Source organism: Cygnus olor, chromosome 2 (assembly GCF_009769625.2).
Source record: "Cygnus olor isolate bCygOlo1 chromosome 2, bCygOlo1.pri.v2, whole genome shotgun sequence".
NCBI lineage: Eukaryota > Metazoa > Chordata > Aves > Anseriformes > Anatidae > Cygnus > Cygnus olor.
The window spans coordinates 144090529-144110512 of record NC_049170.1 but is presented as its reverse complement, the minus strand read 5'-3'; the positions used below and the strand labels follow the sequence as shown (position 1 = coordinate 144110512).

Sequence of the window (19984 nt, the reverse complement as noted above, 5' to 3'; positions counted from 1 at the left end):
GTTGGCTCATGTTGAGCTTCTCATCCACCAACACCCCCAGGTTCTTCTCCTCAGAGCTGCTCTCAATCCATTCTCTGCCCAGCCTGTATATGTGCTTGGGATTGCCCCAGTCCAGGTGCAGGACTTCACGTTTGGCCTTGTTGAACTTCATGAGGTTTGTACAGGCCCACCTCTCAAGCCTGTCCAGGTCCCTCTGGATGGCATTGCTTCCCTCTACCACGTCAACCGCACCACACAGCTTGGTGTTATCAGCAAACTTGCTGAGCGTGCACTCGATCTCTCTGTCCAAGTCATCGACAAAGATGTTAAACAGAGTGCTTTGTCTAGTATGATACTTAAATCCCTGTGTTTTTCTGGAGGGCTATTTTGAAATTTTTTTCAGTTTTGGAAATGATGAGGAAACAGTAGGATAATTTTCAAGTAAGGGTACGAGCACATAAAAGTATTTAAGCAGGTGAGTAGTTTTAAATTTGAAACCTAATGTTTCATAAAGACTTTTTATATGTAAAATAAATTCTTTATTTTAAGTCTCACATACAATACAAACTTTGCATTAGACTAGCAATTTCTGAGTTTGGATTATTGTTTAAAACAGTCCAGTTTGGAATCCAAATGATTAAGAAACTTTCCAAACAAATCTTTTTTATCTTTATGTCAATTGACAAAACTAAACTATAGAGAGTAGAAGAGGTTAAATCTTTTCAGATCTGTGGCTTAGAGTGTATACAGGAAACAGCTATATTCATCTTGTTTATCACATGGCAACTTCTGAAAATGTATATAGTTACATGTGTCTATTGGCACATAGTTTATGTGACTTCTTTTATGTATAATTTTGTCATTGCTGAATTATCCTTCACCTATATAAAACAGGTTTTAGCATGCAGAACAGTCTTATGAGGCAATTCTATGTCATCATCCTTCTTTCTTCCTCTGTCATTCATTTTCACCTGTTCAAAATACTTTCTTTCAAAAACATCTCTGTCATTCTTTTAAAACTAATTCTCGTAAAACTATTTTAAGTCTAGCAGAGTGAAAGTAAAATATTTCAAGATACTGCAAAGGTATGTAATTATTTTTGAGGTCAAAGATGTTCAAATATGCCATGTAATATGCCATGTAAATATGCCTGTGATATTATAGAACTGTACTGTATGATTAAAAATAGGTCTCTTCAGTGTTGTGTCACTATGCAAGTGTCACAGTATTTCATTTTATCTTATTTATATAGGTAAATTCAATGTTATAATTAACATTTCCTGACTTTTGAGTACTTACTAATGCATTCTTAGTGTTTTTGTAGAATATACTTTCCTAGCCTGAATGAATAGTTGTTAGTCTGAACTGTGCTGAACCTTCGTTTGTAAATATGTACTTCACTGGGAAACTGCATGGGATACATGCTAGTTTCTTAGATATCCTAAATTAAATAGGATGAATAACTTACTTCACAAATACTCCCCTTAACAGAAGAGATCAGATAGCACGGAATTGATTATCACAGTTGCACTCCCTTCATTAATTGTAATATTGCCCACCTAATATTGGTACAAAAGTATTACAGAATGGTTGACATAGGACAGAACTGGAGGAGCAAAAGTGAGAAAAACTTTTGGAGTGAGTTGTATAGGAAAAAGAAAAACAAAAAGCAGTGTAAAGGTAGTTCACTCATCACCTCCCACAAACAGACCAGTTCCCAGCCAGTCTCTGAACAGTGACCTCTTTTGGAAAGATTATAAAAAATAGCTTTATTGCTCAGTATTACACTATGTGGAATGGAATATGTCTTTGGTCAGTTGGGTTCAGCTGTCCTGGCTGTACCCCTCCCAACTTCTTGCCCACCCTCAGCCTACTCCATGGTGGGGCGGAGTGAGGAACAGAGAAGGCCTCCATGCTTAGCAATTGCAGAAAGATTTGGTATACTATCAACACCGGTTTGGTAAACCTAAACCACAGCACCATACGGGCTACAATGAAAAAAACTTAATCCCATACGTATAAAGTATACTCCAATTCTTTTATATTCCTTCTCTTTAGATTTATACACATGGCTAAAGACCCCCTGGGCCTTCTCTCCTCCAGGATGAATAGCCCCAGCTATCTCAACCTTTCCTCATCTGAGATATGCTCTAGTCCATTAATCATCTCAGGGGTCCTTCACTGGACTCTCTCCAGTAGTTCCTACACTTGGGGCACCTGAAACACTGCTAGTACCTATGCTTAGGCAATGGAATTACGTGTGTTTTTTTTGTTGTTGTCATTGTTTGTTTGTTTGTTTGTTTGTTTTCTCCTCATCCTTAAGAAGGAAGTGATCAATCAAAAGGACTACTTTTGTGCTTTATCTATAAGTAGGCTGTCCAGATATGAGGACATCTCAGGGATCAAGACATTTTAACTTCTTTTCACACACTATGATCAACATTTTCTCTTAGAAAACAGGAAATTCTAACTGGTCAATAAGTATATAGTTTGGCAATATAGAAAAGGTTCTTCGAATGGGCTTCACATTAGCCTCTTCTAGAGATTCTGCAGTGTGGTCTATACTGGGAAACAATATCTCAGCTAGGACTGATAAAAGTTCAGCTCAGAGGTTGTGGAGGCTCTTCAGGAGGTAAGCGATTTTCAGCGAGACATGAAATGAGCTGAAGGAAGAACTGTGAAGACATAGCATTTGACCTACTTTTTTCCTCATGTGAGCAAACAGACGTATCCAACCTGAGCCATTTTGTCTATAAAATAAAATACTGAACTTTTTTTCAGCCAATCAGTACTAATGATTCAGTACCTGAGGAGAGATGATGAAAGGCTACCGACTGTACCAACTGTTGGCCAGCTGGACAAATACTGTGTAAATGATTTCAATGAACAATGCAGATATGAAAAGCCCTTCGTTTGCTCCCATGTCAGCTACATAAAGGAATGTCAAACTGACACAAAGTGTCTTTTTTAGCTACACTCAGTTTGAGCTGCATGATATTGTTAAAATATATTTGTTTTTGAACAAAGAGGTTTTGAACAAAGAGGTTTTGAACTGCTTCCCAGTTAATAACAGGAAACTTATTTGGAGTAGAGAGTCTTTTGCCCAAATTATAGGTTATGTTTCCCCATATGTTTCCCCATAATGTTATATTTATGTATAATGTTTTGGTCATTCTAGGTCTTGCTCCACAGCTTTAATTCTCTAAAGTGTCCGAATCTTTGGCTTGAATTCACTCTATCATCATCATCATTGTTGTCTCCTGCATTTAGTGATTAAATTTACAAACTATTGAAAGCAGGATTAGGGTAGGGATTTATGAATGCAACTATTTCTTTGGTGCCATAGGTGCTATTCTGCCACTGGTGTTAATGTGCACAATAACAAATCTCCTTTGAAGGCTTGTTTATGAGCCTATAAATGTCCATTCACAAACTAGAATGTCATCAAAATAAACAGGCAGTCATTTTAACTACCATTTTATAAATTATAATATCATTTCAGAACTGATTGATAATTATCATGAATTCCCTCCTCAGTCTTTAACTGAGCTTTTAGAAAAAAATGTTACAACAGTTTGGTTGGCAGGCTCAACTTGAGGGTAATAGTTATACTCTCAAGTATGACAGAGGGGTACAGACAATTATCCTACTTAGACTATTTAGAAACAGAAAAGAAACCTTAAATATATTGCTGCCTGAATTCTAAAATACTTGATTTCTGCTAGAAAACAGAAAATCATATTTTTCATCAATGTATTTATGTGTTTGATTTTTTAACTACAATTTGTTATTCCTACCGCAGGTTTTGAGCTTTCACATTGTGAAGACCCTGGTGTGCCACAGTTTGGATATAAAATCAGTGACCAAGGTCATTTTGCTGGAAGCACTATAATTTATGGATGTAATCCAGGTTACACACTCCATGGAAGTAGCCTTCTAAAGTGTATGACTGGAGAAAGAAGGGCATGGGACTACCCTCTGCCATCATGTATTGGTAGTATACTTTTTTATTTTTTTATTTTTTACTTTTTTTCTTTACTTAAACTGCTATCTGAATATAAAAAAAAGGAAAAAAAAAAATACTAATGTTTTGCAAAGACATGAATATACATGCATCTTGGCAGATCTATTTAACTAGGCCTTACCTAAGTCTATGTGAGTGGTGTTACCTTTTTTGGGGGTTAAAAAAGGAAAGAAAGAAAAAAACAGTAATTATTAAATATGCATAATGAAATTTCTAGTATGTAAATGTCTTGTTAAAGTCAGCAAATAGACAACATAAAAAGCTTAATCAGGACCATATAATTTTAATGATGGGTTATAAAATTAGTTTTCCCTAACTGTATCTAAATAACATTACACTAGAAAAAGCTTTTCATATATTTACATATAAATACTACAAAATAAATTAAAATAAAAACATAAAGATACTAAGATCTATGGAGGCATATTGTATTTTTATCACTTCTGTAATGTTGCTGTAATGAATAACAACACATTATTATACACTTTATTACAGTATTACAGTAACTATAAGTTGTGCGGGTACCTACGATTCCTTTCTTGAGAAAGCAAAAATAACACAAGACTAAACTACTCTAGGAATTCTCTTCCTTTTTTTTTTTTTTTTTTTTCTTCATCGTCTTTTAGAGGAAATGAGGAATGAGTGAATAGGGGAAGCAAGGGATGGGATGCATTTTGTTCTCAGATTTAAGTTTGACAGAAAACAATGTATTTTGGCATATCTTTATCAAGAGATAAAGCTCATAAAACAACATATATATACAACAAACAAGAACCGAACAGTTCTCTGAAAGTAGTTATTAAAGAATAAATGTTTAAGTCCCACATTTGTGATAAGCCTTTGAAGATTCCCAGTGATAACTAATTTCTACATTATTTGGAATATTTGAAACAGTAGAATTAGGAGGAAAGCATGGCACTGAAAAGTGCAAGCAGCAACTAGGAGGCATAGAGAGAACATATGATGGAAGTTATATATATATATATATATATATATATATATAAGATAAAATGTGATGGTCCAAGAAAGTTGAAAATGAAAGTTTCAGCAATAAATAATATTTTCAATTCTATTACTAAACATTAAAAATCATAGGATATATCACCTTAGCAACACAAATAAATGGGTTCTCGCTTAATTTTAAAACAGATCAAGGTAAATCTGCCTAAAGCTATTCCTTCACGTTTCTAATGATTAATGATCTATTTGTGTACTGTGCACTATTTTCACCAACTGTGGGAGATTCAGCATCCTTATTCTAAGCAAATATTCGAAACATCATATATATTTACATCTAGAAGGGCTACAGGAAGGGGAACTCTAGACCAGCTCATGGTTAGGAGATAAATACTGTTGTCCCCTTGGAAGAAGGAAGTTTGGAAGAAAGTCCGAAAATGACTAATACAAATTGTCTTGGGATTTAATTATTCAGCTGTCCCTCTCCAACATAGATGCATATAACTGAAAAGTTGGCCACCTTTGGATTACGAAGTGAATCAGATTCAGAATTGGTATAAACTAACAAAAAAATTCAGTAAACTGAAATCCACAGGTGAGGCTGGTCCTCTGTTAAAAATGATGATATGCTGCATATCCTGATGGTCTTCATATTCTTTTTCATTTTAATACTGATTCACTGTCCAACTCAGATCACCGTCTTTTAAAAAATTAAAGAAATTAAGCAACCATCTTTTGCACTGTCACCAGACTCTTTGTGAAAACTACATTATAATTAGTCCTAAATGTTTTGTGTAGATGAACCTGTTTAGAACGTGAACCACTCTATAGTGTAAATTTGTTCAGTTTTAAATTAATGTTATTCTGAACACATCTATGTAGTCTGATATTAAAAGAAGTTACTTATCCATCCAGTTCACAGTACCATGTGTGATGCAAAATCACAAAACATGAGGCACAACTACACTTAAAAAAAAAAAAAAAAAAAAAAAGCAGTTCTAGTAATGATAAATCTTAAACATAGTAAACATAGTACAGAGTACTATCCACTGAATTTGCAAGAAGATATAAAGATTACAAAATATTTCCTTTAACTTGAAATCCTTGAATCTCTAAAATTGATATTCTGAGAGAATTAAGATTCTTGATTAGGATTGTCTTCACAGTGAGCAAACTGGAGAAGGAAGATAAAAGGTGTTTTGCTCTGTTACTTCTCACTGCCACTTGTGAGGATTCTGCTTTCTGAGAAGTCACTACTGTCATGGCTGAGTCAGCAACCAGCAAAACTAGGGAGCTGTAACTTGCTGAAGAGGAGTAAATAAACCACTGGGGAGAGAGGGACCTTGTAAAATTCCAATAAAAAACAAACCAGTAATCCTCTGTGAAAATTAGAATTCATAAATTTACCATTGTTCGATGGTCCTGGACAAAATGTAATTATTTTTTTATTTCATTTTTTGCCAATGAACACTTTTTTCTTTATTGTGTAATTTATTTATACCCTTACTCCATTGGAAGAATAATAGACTATCCTATCATATGAGTTGAATAACTACTATTTTATTTTTAATTATTTTTAAAAGATTTTAGGAATTAACAGATTGGCAGAATGTTTAAAAAGATATGAAAAGCCACCTGTCTCTAAAAAAGTGTTTTTATTATTTCAGGAAAATCCTTCAAGAGTATGATTTCAATTACATTTTATCAGGAAATTCACAGATCATAACAAATCTGTCAACTAAATATTTTAGGTGATATTAAATCAAAATAAAACTGCAGTTGAACTATCCAAAGAGATCTAATCAAAACAGTATTTTGGCTTTGGACTTCACAAGAGAGAAAGCATTAGAGGAACTTTTAAAAGGAAGGAAGGGGGAATAAGAAAACTTTAAAGGCCTAAGGGATTAAAAAATAAAATAAAAATTTCATAGATTAGGTATCTAGATTATGATAAAATTTTGCCTAGTGATTGGCCGGCTGATGCCAACTAACAGGGATCTACTTACCATCTATTATCCTCTAAGAAATATTATAGCTTCACTATGAGGACAAGTCTCAGGTAAGAAGTCTTACTTTTTTTCTTTTTTTTTTTTTTTTTCTAAACTGAAAGTCTGATTTTCTCTCTGAATAGCCTGCTTTAATTTAGAATGTTTTCTCTCTTCTTTTTTCCTTTTTTTTTTTTTTTATTTCCTACTTATTCCTTTGCAGTTTTATTAATTTTATCTGGCTGTTTTAGAGTGACATTGTGTTCTTGTGGTTTTGTTTGTTTCTCTTTTCAAGTAACAATCCTTGTTTCTTTCATTAAACGTGGTATACTTTTTAATTATTGTGTGTCCAAAATTATTAGAAAGAACATAGATATGAAAGGAAAATACAAAAATACTCAAGTAGAAACACATTTACAGGTACTTGAAGATCTTATATGTTGTCATACAATCTTGGGCCATATAGTCAGGTGTGTTGTGTTTCAGCTGTGTTACTTATTTAGCAAGGGAGTAGATCTCATCATTGATTGCTCACATGGAAAGCTATCTGTAACATTATGTAATGGTGTTTTCATCAGCTGAATGTGGAGGGCGTTTTAAAGGAGAATCATCAGGAAGAATCTTATCTCCTGGCTATCCTTTTCCCTATGATAATAATCTGCGTTGCATGTGGGTGATTGAAGTAGACCCAGGAAATATTGTCAGGTACTGAAAATGAATCTTACAATTATAACAAATCTTTTTGATTATATAATAAGCAATCTTGCCTGTATAGTTGAGAAAGAAAGGGATTTAGGACTTAAGATGCAGCTCAGGAACAGTATTTTTCTCATTCTAAGCTTCGATACATAGTCTTGTGTTGAAACTATTTTTCAATAAATGTTGTCTGATGAAGATCAGCCCTTAAAATTACTTGCCTTTTTTTTTTTTTTGTCAATATTTGCAAAGATATATACAAAATATTAATTGGAAATCTGGTTTAAAAACAATAATAATAATGAGAATGAAATTATGCAGTTCATAATAGTGTTTTAAGAAAAAAAATATTTTCTGAAAAGTCTGTGGATGCTTATATATTATTTGAATGGCTAAAGCAATATGTATTCATTTCATGGTTCACAAAATTCAAATACTAGTTGCAAAAGAATTTAGCTTTTAAATATATTTCTGTTTTTCTCTTTTATGCATCCAATGATAAAGGTATAAAAATATTGTGAAAAAAAATTAGACTTGGAAATCAAAGTTTATTTGCTTTCTTAGTTGTTTTTGTTTTGCTAAAGATACATTGTTAAATAATGTGAAAATGACAATAAAATATTGGTGTTCTTACAGCCTTCAGTTTCTTGCATTTGATACTGAGGCATCACATGATATTCTACGAGTTTGGGATGGACCACCTGAGAACGAGATGTTACTCAAGGAAATTAGTGGATCTCTTGTTCCTGAAGGCATTCACAGTACACTCAACATAGTAACTATCCAATTTGACACAGATTTTTATATCAGCAAATCTGGGTTTGCCATACAGTTTTCAAGTAAGTTGATGGATTTATTTATTATTATGCTGAAATTGGTGACACCATTTCTAACTTCAGTAGGGAAAGAGCTGGTCCAAACTATCAGATTTGTTCTAAAGCTATGTTTTTATTTAAAATGAATAAATAAAAATCCATGTCATTTACTAATTTGGCTTTATCTCAAGACCAGCTGGGAAAGCATAGGAATACTTATAATTATGACTAGCGTTTTTCACAAAGGAGGTGTTGTAAGCATGTTAATGACTTCATCCTTTTCTAATCAATAAGAGTTTCTGCTTTCAGAGACATATGTACAGAATTTTAATTCCTGTTGCACTTGTATAGGATGAAACAGGAAATAGCACTGCAGGAACAGTAGCGTCATTCTTTTCGTCTTCTAGCACTATTTCTTTCATCTTATTGGATTAATCAAACAGGCAGCATGGTGACAAACCTAAACACTTATTTAACTGTTATTAAATCCTTTTAGACATTTTTCATGTTTAAATGGAAGAAATCATTAAATAAGGTCCATTTTGACCTCACTGCTGATCAATGAAGTATATATATTTTTCAAGTATAGCAAGATCTCATCTCATAATATCATTTTGTCTAGCAGAAGCAATGTTTCTAATGTAGGTTGATACAAAGACTCATACTTTTAATGGTAACATTATTAACATTGTTGTGCTTTCTGTTTTTGATATTTGTATAAGTCCTTTTTCCCCCTAACGTCATTCTTTCTATGTGTATGAAGAATGCATGTGGACACACACACAGTGATTTGAAGGAAGAATCAAGTGTGTGAATGAGAGGACAAAGTAAAATATAGTTGACTTGTAGTGAAAGAGTGCTTCTGCTCTCTTTTATTGGAGCCATGAATAAAGTTTTTAATTCACAGAATCACAGGATGGTTGAGGTTGGAAGGGACCTCCAGAGATCATCTAGTCCAACCCCCCCGCCAAGCAGGATCACCTAGAGCATATTACACAGGATCGCATCCAGGCGGGTTTTGAATATCTTCAAAGAAGGAGATTCCACAACCCCTCTGGGCAGCCTGTTTCAGTGCTCTGTCACCTGAACTGTAATGAAGTTCTTCCTCAGATGGCAATGAAACCTCCTGCAGTTCAATTTATACCCATCACCCCTTGTCCTATCACTGGCCACCACTGAGAAGAGTTTGGCCCCATCCTGTTTAGATTGTCCCCCCAAGTATTTAAAGAGGTTGATAAGATCCCCTCTCAACCTCCTCTTCTCTAGGCTAAATAGGCCCATCTCACTTAGTCTTTCCTCATAAAACAGGTACTCCAATCCCTTAATCGTCTTTGTGGCTCTATGCTGGACCCTCTCTAGAAGTTCTACATTCCTCTTGTACTGGGAAGCCCAGAACTGGACACAATATTCCATGTGTGGCCTCCCCAGAGCTGAGTAGAAGGGGAGGAGCACCTCTCTCAACCTGCTGTCCACACTCCTCTTGATGCAGGCCAGGATGCCATTGGCTTTCTTGTCCACAAGGGCACACTGCTAGCTCATGGTTAATTTGTTGTCCACAACAACCCCTAGGCCCCTTTCTGCAGAGCGGCACTCCAGCAGGTCACCCCCTAGCCTGTACTAGTGCATGCGGTTATTCTTCCCTAGGTGCAGGACCTCCCCAGGTGCACTTGCCCTTGTTGAACTTCATGAGGTTCTTCTCGGCCCAACCCTCCAGACTGTCCAGGTCCCTCTGAATGCCTGCACAGGCCTCTGGCCATACTATTTTACTAACAAGGAAAGAATTATATTTGAGGAGAGGGAGGAAAAAGAAATTCTATGTAATTTTGTTTTAATCTTCCATGTACTTTCTTTGAATCTATAATGTTGTCTGAGTGAAACAGATGGTGTCTGCGTGCTTTAGCTGCAGTGTAATTAAAAAACATAAAGCTCACACAGGGGAGGTATGTGCTTTTACTTTCCTCTTGCCATTTTGTGAAAGAGAGTATGAGTATTTAACTGGATTATTGGTGCTTTTACAATATCTGTTGTAGTTTAGTAGCATTCCTTTTGAAGGAATTCAAACCCTTTGAAGACCCTGAATGCTTGACTTTTTATATTATTTCCTTAATTGCTAATTCACTTTGTAGAAAGAGATTTTGAGTTCATCTTTCCTTAAAATTTTATATTTATTTTTTTATCAACTGTTCCTACACAATTCAGCATCTATAATTCATTTAATAACTGAAAATATTCACCATTGATATTGTAATATAACATATATCTTCTTTCTAATTCACCCAACAAATACAAAAAAAAATATTTCTATCTGGTAGCAATTAACGTCTGAGAGCATTCTTCACCAAATAAAATGGGGGAGGGGGACAAGCCTAGACAAGCTGATATATTATACAAACAGTATAAAGATAATTATAATTTAAGTAGTATCTTGTAATTACAGCTGGTGCTATTAGAATTGTCTCTATCCAGACCTGTCCAACACAGTCCTTTACAAGGCATCAAAGTTAATAATTTTGTAAAATTTAGGGGAAGGGAGGGAGTTCCAATGCCTAACCGGCCTTCCTGTGAATAAATTCTTCCTCATAGCTAATCTAAACCTCTTCTGGTGCAGTTTGAGGATGTTCTTGTCCTATCACTTGTCACCTGAGAAAAGAGACTGACACTGTCCTCTATACAACCTCCTTTCAGATAGTTTGTAGAGTGCAATGAGGTCTACCTTTAGCCTTCTTTACTCGAGACTAAACAACCGCAGTACCCTCAGACACTCCTCATATGCCTTGTTTTCTAGTTCCTTCACCAGCTTTGTTGCTTTTCTCTGAACATATTCCAGCAACTAAATACCTTTCTTGTAACGGGAGACTGAAAACTGAACATGCTACTCAAGATGCAGTCTCACCAGTGACGATTACAGAGGGACGATCACTTCCATAGTCCTGCTGGCCACTCTATTTCTGATACAAGCCAGGATGATAATGGCCTTGGCCACCTGGCCACAGCGCTGGTTCATGTGGATGATGGAAAAAAGCATAGATAACTTGCATCAGATACTAACCTGGATGGCTTAAATTTGACAATGATAGTTCCCAGTCTAGAATTATAATGAATCATATTGCTTACTTTGATTACTTGCAATGGCTAGAAGCTTAAACAGTCACAAGTCAGTTTTCTGAAATTATGTTTAGTGCCTTTTTATAGCCATGTGGTTTGGTAAATGTTTCTTCATTCACTTTTTAATTTTGGTTCAAAGAAAGACACATTCACCACAGTCATTTAGGAAGATTTTTTGACACTGAACATCATATTTTATTTTTTATTTTATTTCTTTTATTTTATTTTCTCCAGTTTTCCAGTAACAGATCACTCCCTAACATAACTCTTTCACTTTTATGAAGTCAGGAAATAGGATTTATTCTTCTTGTGTCTACTCCATAGCAGAACAACTTTCCATGTCTTAATGCTTTCTTGTTTGCTGATTTCTTTCAACCATGAGAGGAGGCCTTTATATTTAATGATGCAAAATGTAAAATTTGAGGATGACTGTTTTCCTACAACTTTTTTTTTTTTTCCTGAAGTTTTTTTTTTTTTTCTTGTTGTTTGTTTTAATAGCATTGACAGGCTTAACAGAATGAAGCTGTTAAAGCTGTTAAGTAGATCTGTTTCCCTCCATCAGCAACTGCCTTCCTTCAAAATAGCTAACAATACTAAAAGGAATAACCATTTATGGGATTTCAATGGCAAAAATGTCACAGGTTTGTAAATGATATTAACTATTCAGTAGCTATTATCACTTAGTATATATAGGATATTTGTCTTTTATTCAGGCAAATACTGTGAGTTACTGATTCCATGTAAATGCCCTGGTAATAGCTTGTAGCTAGAGAGACCTGAAACTACTGTATGAATAGCAGAAAGTGGAAAGGAATTATTGAAAGAAACAGGCTAATTGTAAGTAATTTTGAAATTATGAATAAATAAATAGTCTTTTTGGTCATGTAACTATAAAAGCAGCTTATTTTATTTATGCAGAAGATTGAACGTCCTTGACTTAAACCTATTCAACAGTTTTGATGCATTACAGTGGTTTATAGATAAAAGGCAAAATAAAATTGGAAGTGCGAAGTATCTTTATATGGAATCATAATGTTATAAATGAAACTACTTTTATATTTCTAAAAGGTTTTCTTTAACTTTCTTACCAATCTTTTTCTCTTTGGTTAATCCATTATCTTTCATTAAATTGTTTGAAGATGACTTTTGATCCGAATAATACACAAAACAGTCAAATGTTCTATAATAGTATTTTCTAAACTTATAGTTTATATATAAGCTTAATAGTTTGTACAATTCTTCAAAATGATTTCAGCTAAAATACCTTGAAAATTTAGTTAATAGCATGGATTTTTATTTTCCATTTTATATTAGTCAGTAAAAATGTAGTCAAAAGTTTTTGAGTTCAGCTCTTTTTCATGTAACAGTTTTCTTTCTAACAGATCACTGTGACATCACTAGTAGAGTATTACAATTTGATCTGTATCCACATATGCAACTGTAAGTTTTTAGTCACAGAAGAAAATCAGAGAATGCGAGGAAAAGGAGGCAGCAGCAATAGTTTGTCTCTTCATGCATCTTTGGCACCATAATTATGTTTCTTAATTGACTGGATAAAGAGTAAAATCTCAATTAAGCATTCTCTTCCCCGCATTTCCTTTACTACAAATATGTGAGCAAAATAGCATAAGAGCAGGACTTAGTACTTTTTGTTTTCTTTGTGCAAAGAAACATCTCCCTAACCATTTTCCGTGTGGAGATTTCACCCTGAAAAAGAGCCTGTGAATTCATACACTACATTGATTATTCAGCAGTCTTTTTTGGCGCTCTTACAGAGAACTACAGTCAAACTGCTGTGTGACTGGCAAATTCATCAGCTGAAGTATACAGGAATTACTTTGGTGGAAACATTTAGATGTGACATTTGTATCTTTAGATACATATAAAGTTCATCCTGCTGCAGTGGAATATATTTTATATTTTACGTATAGGACAGAATCAACCTACTTTTGTAGTATTGTCCAACAGTTATTTTGGAGAATACTGTTATATTTATTATATCTTATTTATATTTGGCACAAAACAGAATAGAACAGACTTGACATTTTGTCGTGTGACTGCAAAAATTATTACCCCATGGTAATACATTAGATGCCATAGGTATTCTGTGCTCTGTTTCCTGTGACAAACTCTGGTATTGAGTTAATGCAAATTGGGGGTGGATTTTCCACTGCTCTTCATTTTCAGTATCAGTAGTTTCCATTGAGTAATTTGTGAGCCACCCTTTATAGATGTACATAGGTACACGCTTACATATACAAACACACATACACGATGGGATTTTTTCTGTAGGTACAGGTTAGGACTTCAGGACTGTTACTTTTTTTCTACACTTAGATTACGGTATAATGCACAAATACAAGTGTGAAGTTATTTTTGGATGTATCATCCGTTTTTCCAAGGTCTTGGCCTCCTGTCACTTATGCATCTCATATTTTCAGTTAATGAGTGTTATTGAAGTTATTTTTTATGCTAGGTAGTCTGTACCATAGGAAAGAAAGATATTTTGGAAGTTCTGTATGCTACTTTGTAATGGAATGAATACATCACAAAAACGTATCTAGAAAGAAGTGATATTTTGGGAGAATGGCCAAAACACACTTATGTAAGTGAAATTCCTTGAAGGCATATCAAACTAGTTTTACACTTGATCACTGATATTTTTTCATGTTCTGTAACTAACCTAGAAATCTTTCACTACTGGAATCCAGAGCCTCTTTCTCAAGCTGTAATTTTTCAAATTGAATATATGGGTTTTTGCATCCCACACACATAAAGGACAGATCTAGCAGAGATTTGACTGAAACAATGTTCATCCTTCAGTCTTCTATATATGATTGTGAAAAAAGTATTTATCAAATAGAACTTCAGTTATTGACTGGACATATTCAGATGTGCAGTCTCAGGTGTAGTTTCACTTTCATAAAGACAATTAAAAAAATGCAAAAGAAAATGAAAATAACAATTGGATCCTCATTTTTCTCTGTATTCCCATCGTGCTTTGGGAAGGTGTAATGTGTATCATGAAACAGAAGCTGTTTTCTGACAAAGGTTCTGTAACTTTTTGCAAGTGACCAATAGTATAATGCTTTCTGAACTCATAAATTTTGATAGTCTTAACAAAGATTAGAGTAACAGCTTATGTGTAAAGTCAGAATATTATCAATACTAAGGTCAGTTCTGTATCAATGCCAAGCTATTCAATTATAGTACAAAAGAACTGAAGAAGCAACAGATCAACAAAGAATGAATGCTTCAAACAGATTAAGCACCTTCTTACTTAACCATTTGTTGGGAGTTCCAAATTTTGCCCTGTGTTTAAGAACTCCCAGAACATTTTTAGGGATTTGAAATGGTAAGGCTGCAATGCAAACATACAAATGTATGCAAACTGTGACAATTGTTAAAGACAGAGAAAGAAAATAAAAAAGAATGGGAGCAATACGTCCTCTCTTCAGAGGATTCCAATTCACCCAGCATGCAAAATCAAGGCAAACCAGCAGTGCTGTTCAATACTGCACAACTGTATCCTTAGCAGAACAGTTTGTGAGTATTCTGTATAGAATCTACTTAAACAAATGTATTTTCATTCAGGTCCTCTTAGTGATCTTTTCAGTAGAAATGGTATTAAAATCTGCATCATCAGGATCATCATCATTAGGATTTTCAATGCACCAGTAGCCCTTGTGTGTGATCCAAGATCCTAATGATTGTTTTTTTCTGAAAAGCTATTTCTTTCTCCCTGCTTTTATGTATAGACAAAGAAATATGCCATATGAAATAGGGATAGGTCCAGTACAAAAAGCTTAAAGAACTCTATAGTTCCAAAAGAGGAAAATAAATAAATAATAATTTAGTAATTAAAAAAAAATAAAAATCTAAATAAAATTAAGGTTTAATAAATAAATAAGTAAATAAATAAAACTTCCTCCCCAGCTGTAATGCATTGCCAGCATGATCATGTACTGTCACAGTGTCTATTTTATGTTGTTTTCCAGAAATTATCTGAAAATATATGTTAATTTATTTGGGGCTGGATTTCATACTCAGTGCCAGAGCTATAAGCAAGTGCTTAAGAGATAATAGATATTCAGAACTGAAGACTTCGATTTTGTGGAAAAAGATGTCTGCTTATGAACTGGGAAAAAGTAGCTCTTAAGGTTGCCCAAGAAGTCATAATAAAAACTATGTAGTAGTTTAGTCATCGCAATCCATTTTGTTAAAAACATCTGAAGTAAATTGACAACAAAAAAGTCAAGCAAGTTAGATCATATGATTAAACCTACATATGCTGAGATATAAAATGTATCTGACAGTAAAACCAGAAAAAGTCCCTCAGAAGAGAACTTTACCTCCACACTTCCCCGCACAAAAATTCATCAGACTATACCAGATTACAACGTAAAAGATATTTTTAAAATAGGGTCAGTTAACAATTGCCACTAAATACTGTTATACATTCTACTGATTTTCAATCAAAATAATCTGGATTCAAATTCTGAATAAAATATCAATGAATTAATTTTTTAGTATGCAGTTAGCCAAGTAGTCTGTGTTTTCCAACTTGCGTTGTGAGAAAAGCACTTAAAACTTGTCATTACCAGTCATACAAACCATTGCTGTTGAAACACAGAAGTATAAAATTTCCAGATATCATAAAGAATTATATACAATACAAAATAAAAAGAATGTGATGACTATATAATAATGTTAGACTTGGCATCTCTGGCAACCAAGACTTGAGATTGCTTTCAAAACTCCATCTGTTGTTTGGTCATGAAAATTCTGTACAGGGAACAGGTGAACCTACACTGAATAGACTATCTACGGAGTGAAATTGTTAATAAACTCTAAAATACATCAAATATGGATAAGGGTATAACTAAAAACTATGAATATGTGGCATGAGATGCAAACACAAACCAGACAGCATTATCTTTTTTTTCTTTTTCTTTTTTTTCAAGGCACTGGCCATATTTTTTTTTTCTTTTCCCACTTCCTCCTCCTCTCTCCACTCCCCTCCTTCCCTCCCTCCCCAAGGTGACTACTAACTCTCCTACATGTTAAATGAAATTAAAATAAACTATAGCTAAGTATACCTGTCTCTGATAGCTAAGAATAAGGTCCTTGAAGTCAACTCTGTGCAGAGAGAAATTTAAGCAATTATTTCAGTCTTTCCAAGAGCAGCGAATTCAGTAAAACATTTTTAAAAAAACTCAGCTTTTTCCAACTTCTTAAAACTTAATCTGCTTCTGTTATCTTTCAAAGTTTCTGTAAGAAATCTTTCCCTATATCAGGATCCTGAGTACACTAAAGTAGGCCTTGCAGGCCCTGACCAGCTTCACACCCTCACCTATGGGCCCATGTGCCCCTTTCAGTTCAGCACAAGGCTCCTAAGTAGTGCTTTGCTGGTCTCCAGTCACCTGGCTGGACCCCTTGGACATTTTCTGTAGGTGACTTTGTACCTGGGTAGATCCCTCAGCCCTGCACTGGCTTCTGGATGGACACACAGCTGTGGGCAGCTTGTCTCCTGGATGAACCCCTTGAACTGTGGGCAGCTTGGATCCTGTACAGACCCTTCTTCCTTATGCTGTGGGAAGCTTGTTTCCTGGGTGGACTGCAAACCAGCCATATCCATGATTACACTGCATTTCAGAGTCATTTCAAAATAGTCATTTTCAGAGGGTAAAGGCCTTTCCCCCAAATCCCTACCATTTCCCACTTGGATTTCCCACTTGTCAAATATATACTTAGAGAATAGTATGTTATGGAGATTACCAGGCATGGCTTTGCTTTCTGTAGTTTTTGGTAGTAATTGTCATCAAAAGATTGCTAGTCAGGGTCAGGTCTAATGCTTTTTTGCTGGTGACGCTTTCACAGAAAAAAATGTTTTTGATTTATGTGTGGATATGGATGTATAAACCTGTGCATGTGTCCTTGAATAATGCAACAGAGGTTTAAGAGAACAGTACCACACAAAAACCTTACTGGTTATTTATTATCGAGATGATAATACCAAAATGGAAATGTACCTTTGCTTTACCTTGACAAATTGGGGTTGTACCTTGTAAAGGACTTTGCAGCAGTTTCCTGCATGCACTTTTCCATGCTCAATACAAGTTGTTGCTTGTCTGTTTCTGTGAGCCTTGGGACGGGTGGTGAAATCCCTGTTGAAGGACTAGACAGGTTCACAAATGCATAAGACATCTGTAACTCATTGAACATGGTTTTCAACACAGAACAATTCTTGACTTAACCTTTCATTTGACAACAGTCAAAGTACAGAAAATGATACGACAGTTGATGTGTCATCAAGACCTTCAAACTTTGTGTTGCATGCCTGTTTTTTTTTATTTTTATTTTTAATTTTTTTTAACTCCACCCAAGTTGGAGTCCCTGTGACATCAGGGAGGGCTGCTGCGCAGGAGTGTTACCCTTCCTGCTCCAGTACACACCTCCTCTTCAATCCATTTCCTGTCCTGGTGTGTGTTAGTGAGCTTGGTACTAGGATGCATTTGGTCAATGCTTAACATTAGAGGAAAATAAGACTCAGAAAAGTTCAATGAAGGTTATAAAGATCTGTTGGATCAGCTGCCCCAGCTGCCTGCAAGATAAGTACTTGTGGTTTTGGACAGTGGAATGACCTGTTGGCTATGCCAACACCTTAGATTGTCAATCTGGTTGCTTCTGCTGCTCTAAGAAGGTTTGGAGCGTGTCACCTGGAGTCTGCTATTGACAGTGCTTTACACAGCACATGTTGCTCTATCATCTCTCACAATCCATACAGCAACAAGAGAAACAAGACAATCCTCTGTCCCAGCTCTAGACGTTCAACATTGACCTTCTTTTCTTCCAGAAATTCATTTCAGAATTCCATCTGTTTCCAGATCTTCTTGGAAAATCTGCAACAGGAGTTTATACTGATGATATGGCAATTTTCTTTCTAAGCACTTTTATTTATAATACTTGAAAATTATTTGAAACAGAAGCTGAAACTAAGACATATATTGCATTCTTTAAGTTACTGACTCTTAACTACTCAGAAATTTCTATGTGATAAGCTGTATAAGTATGTATTCTATCTTCTTCAAGTTGAACAAGAGATTTGAACTATGGTCTGCCTCAATTTACTAATTGTGTGCCCTAATTTCTGTTTGTTTATTTGTTTCCCTCATATAAAAACAAACAAACAAACAAACCTCTCACCTATCTTACACTTCCTAATTTAATTACTGTTTCAGGACACTGAGAGGAATGAAACCTCAAGTTAAGTGCCTATGATGCAGCTAAGAGTTAAGCAAATAGAGAACTTGCCTGGGCAACCTTAATAACCCTGATTGGGCAAAATGTTGTACTCCTTTTGTTGGGGATGGTTCCTGATGAAATTCTGACTCAATGCTTTATTTTTAACACTTTTCATTTTAATCTTCAAATAATAACTGACAAGCATAGAATCTACAAAGTCATGCAAAATCAACAAACTGACTCTATGGCTAGAATTTACTTAAGAATTATATTGGCTATTCTCCTAAATCTCTGATAGATCTAGCAGATACTAAAGCTTAAAATAGACAAAAACTTTTCGGTGTTTCTGTTGGTAGAAGACTGAGTGAAAACACAGTGGCCATTTTATTCTTTCTTTTTCAGGAAAAGTTGTATAGCAGGTTGGTTTTGAGATAGAAAATATCAAGGTGACCTGATTCTGAAACAGACAGTATTAGAGATGCAGGGAGACTGCAGTGTCTATATGGGTAAAGGTATTACATGGAGTCTGGGAAAACTTGAATTTTGAAGGTGCAGTCTGTCAGGGTTGGAGCAGGCAGAGGCACATCTGAAATGCCAACAGTTATAGGAAGCCTTATTTAAGGTGATAGGAGTTTAGAGGAATATGTTGATTTAAATAAGTTTTTGTTTTGTTTTGACATGCTGTGGGCTCAGAAAAGCTAGAAACTTAGAAAACTTACAGCTTCTGCCCTGATCTTGTGCTCTGGAGTAATAAATAAATTAATTAATAATCAGATAAACAAAATTTACCCTTTCTTTTCTGTCCGGAAGACATTTGCAAATTAATCAAAATGAAGAAGTAATTTTGTCTCAGGGTTGGTATTCAGAGTCTTTACTGCTATTAGACTTGGCATGAATTATAAGACTAAATTTAGAAATCACTGTAAGAAATCCAGAGGTTTATTATATTGATCCCAGCATCAGTGGAATCTGTTACTGCCTTATCACTCTTTTGCTGCTGTGTTTCACAGTATTCCTGCATATAGTATAGAGCTGTCATGTTGGGACATTAGTCACATATCAAACTGCTTGGGCTCATGAATTATCAGAAACATTTGGACCTTGGCATTAATTTGATCTTTTCTGCAGCAGGAATGATCAATTTATAATACTTTATTTTATCGTTTAAATGTACATTG

At 34.8% G+C, this 19984-nt stretch overlaps 1 protein-coding gene across 6 annotated transcripts in view; it reads left to right on the top strand.

The window, feature by feature from the left end:
- Window positions 1–19984, top strand: part of CSMD3 (CUB and Sushi multiple domains 3) — a 710416-nt gene that overhangs the window by 477585 nt on the left and 212847 nt on the right. For all 6 annotated transcript variants that reach the window (XM_040546910.1, XM_040546915.1, XM_040546914.1 and 3 more), the window contains 3 exons: window positions 3782–3973; window positions 7524–7650; window positions 8278–8480. In XM_040546910.1, the coding sequence (XP_040402844.1) occupies window positions 3782–3973; window positions 7524–7650; window positions 8278–8480 (522 nt within the window). The remainder of the gene's footprint in view (window positions 1–3781; window positions 3974–7523; window positions 7651–8277; window positions 8481–19984) is intronic.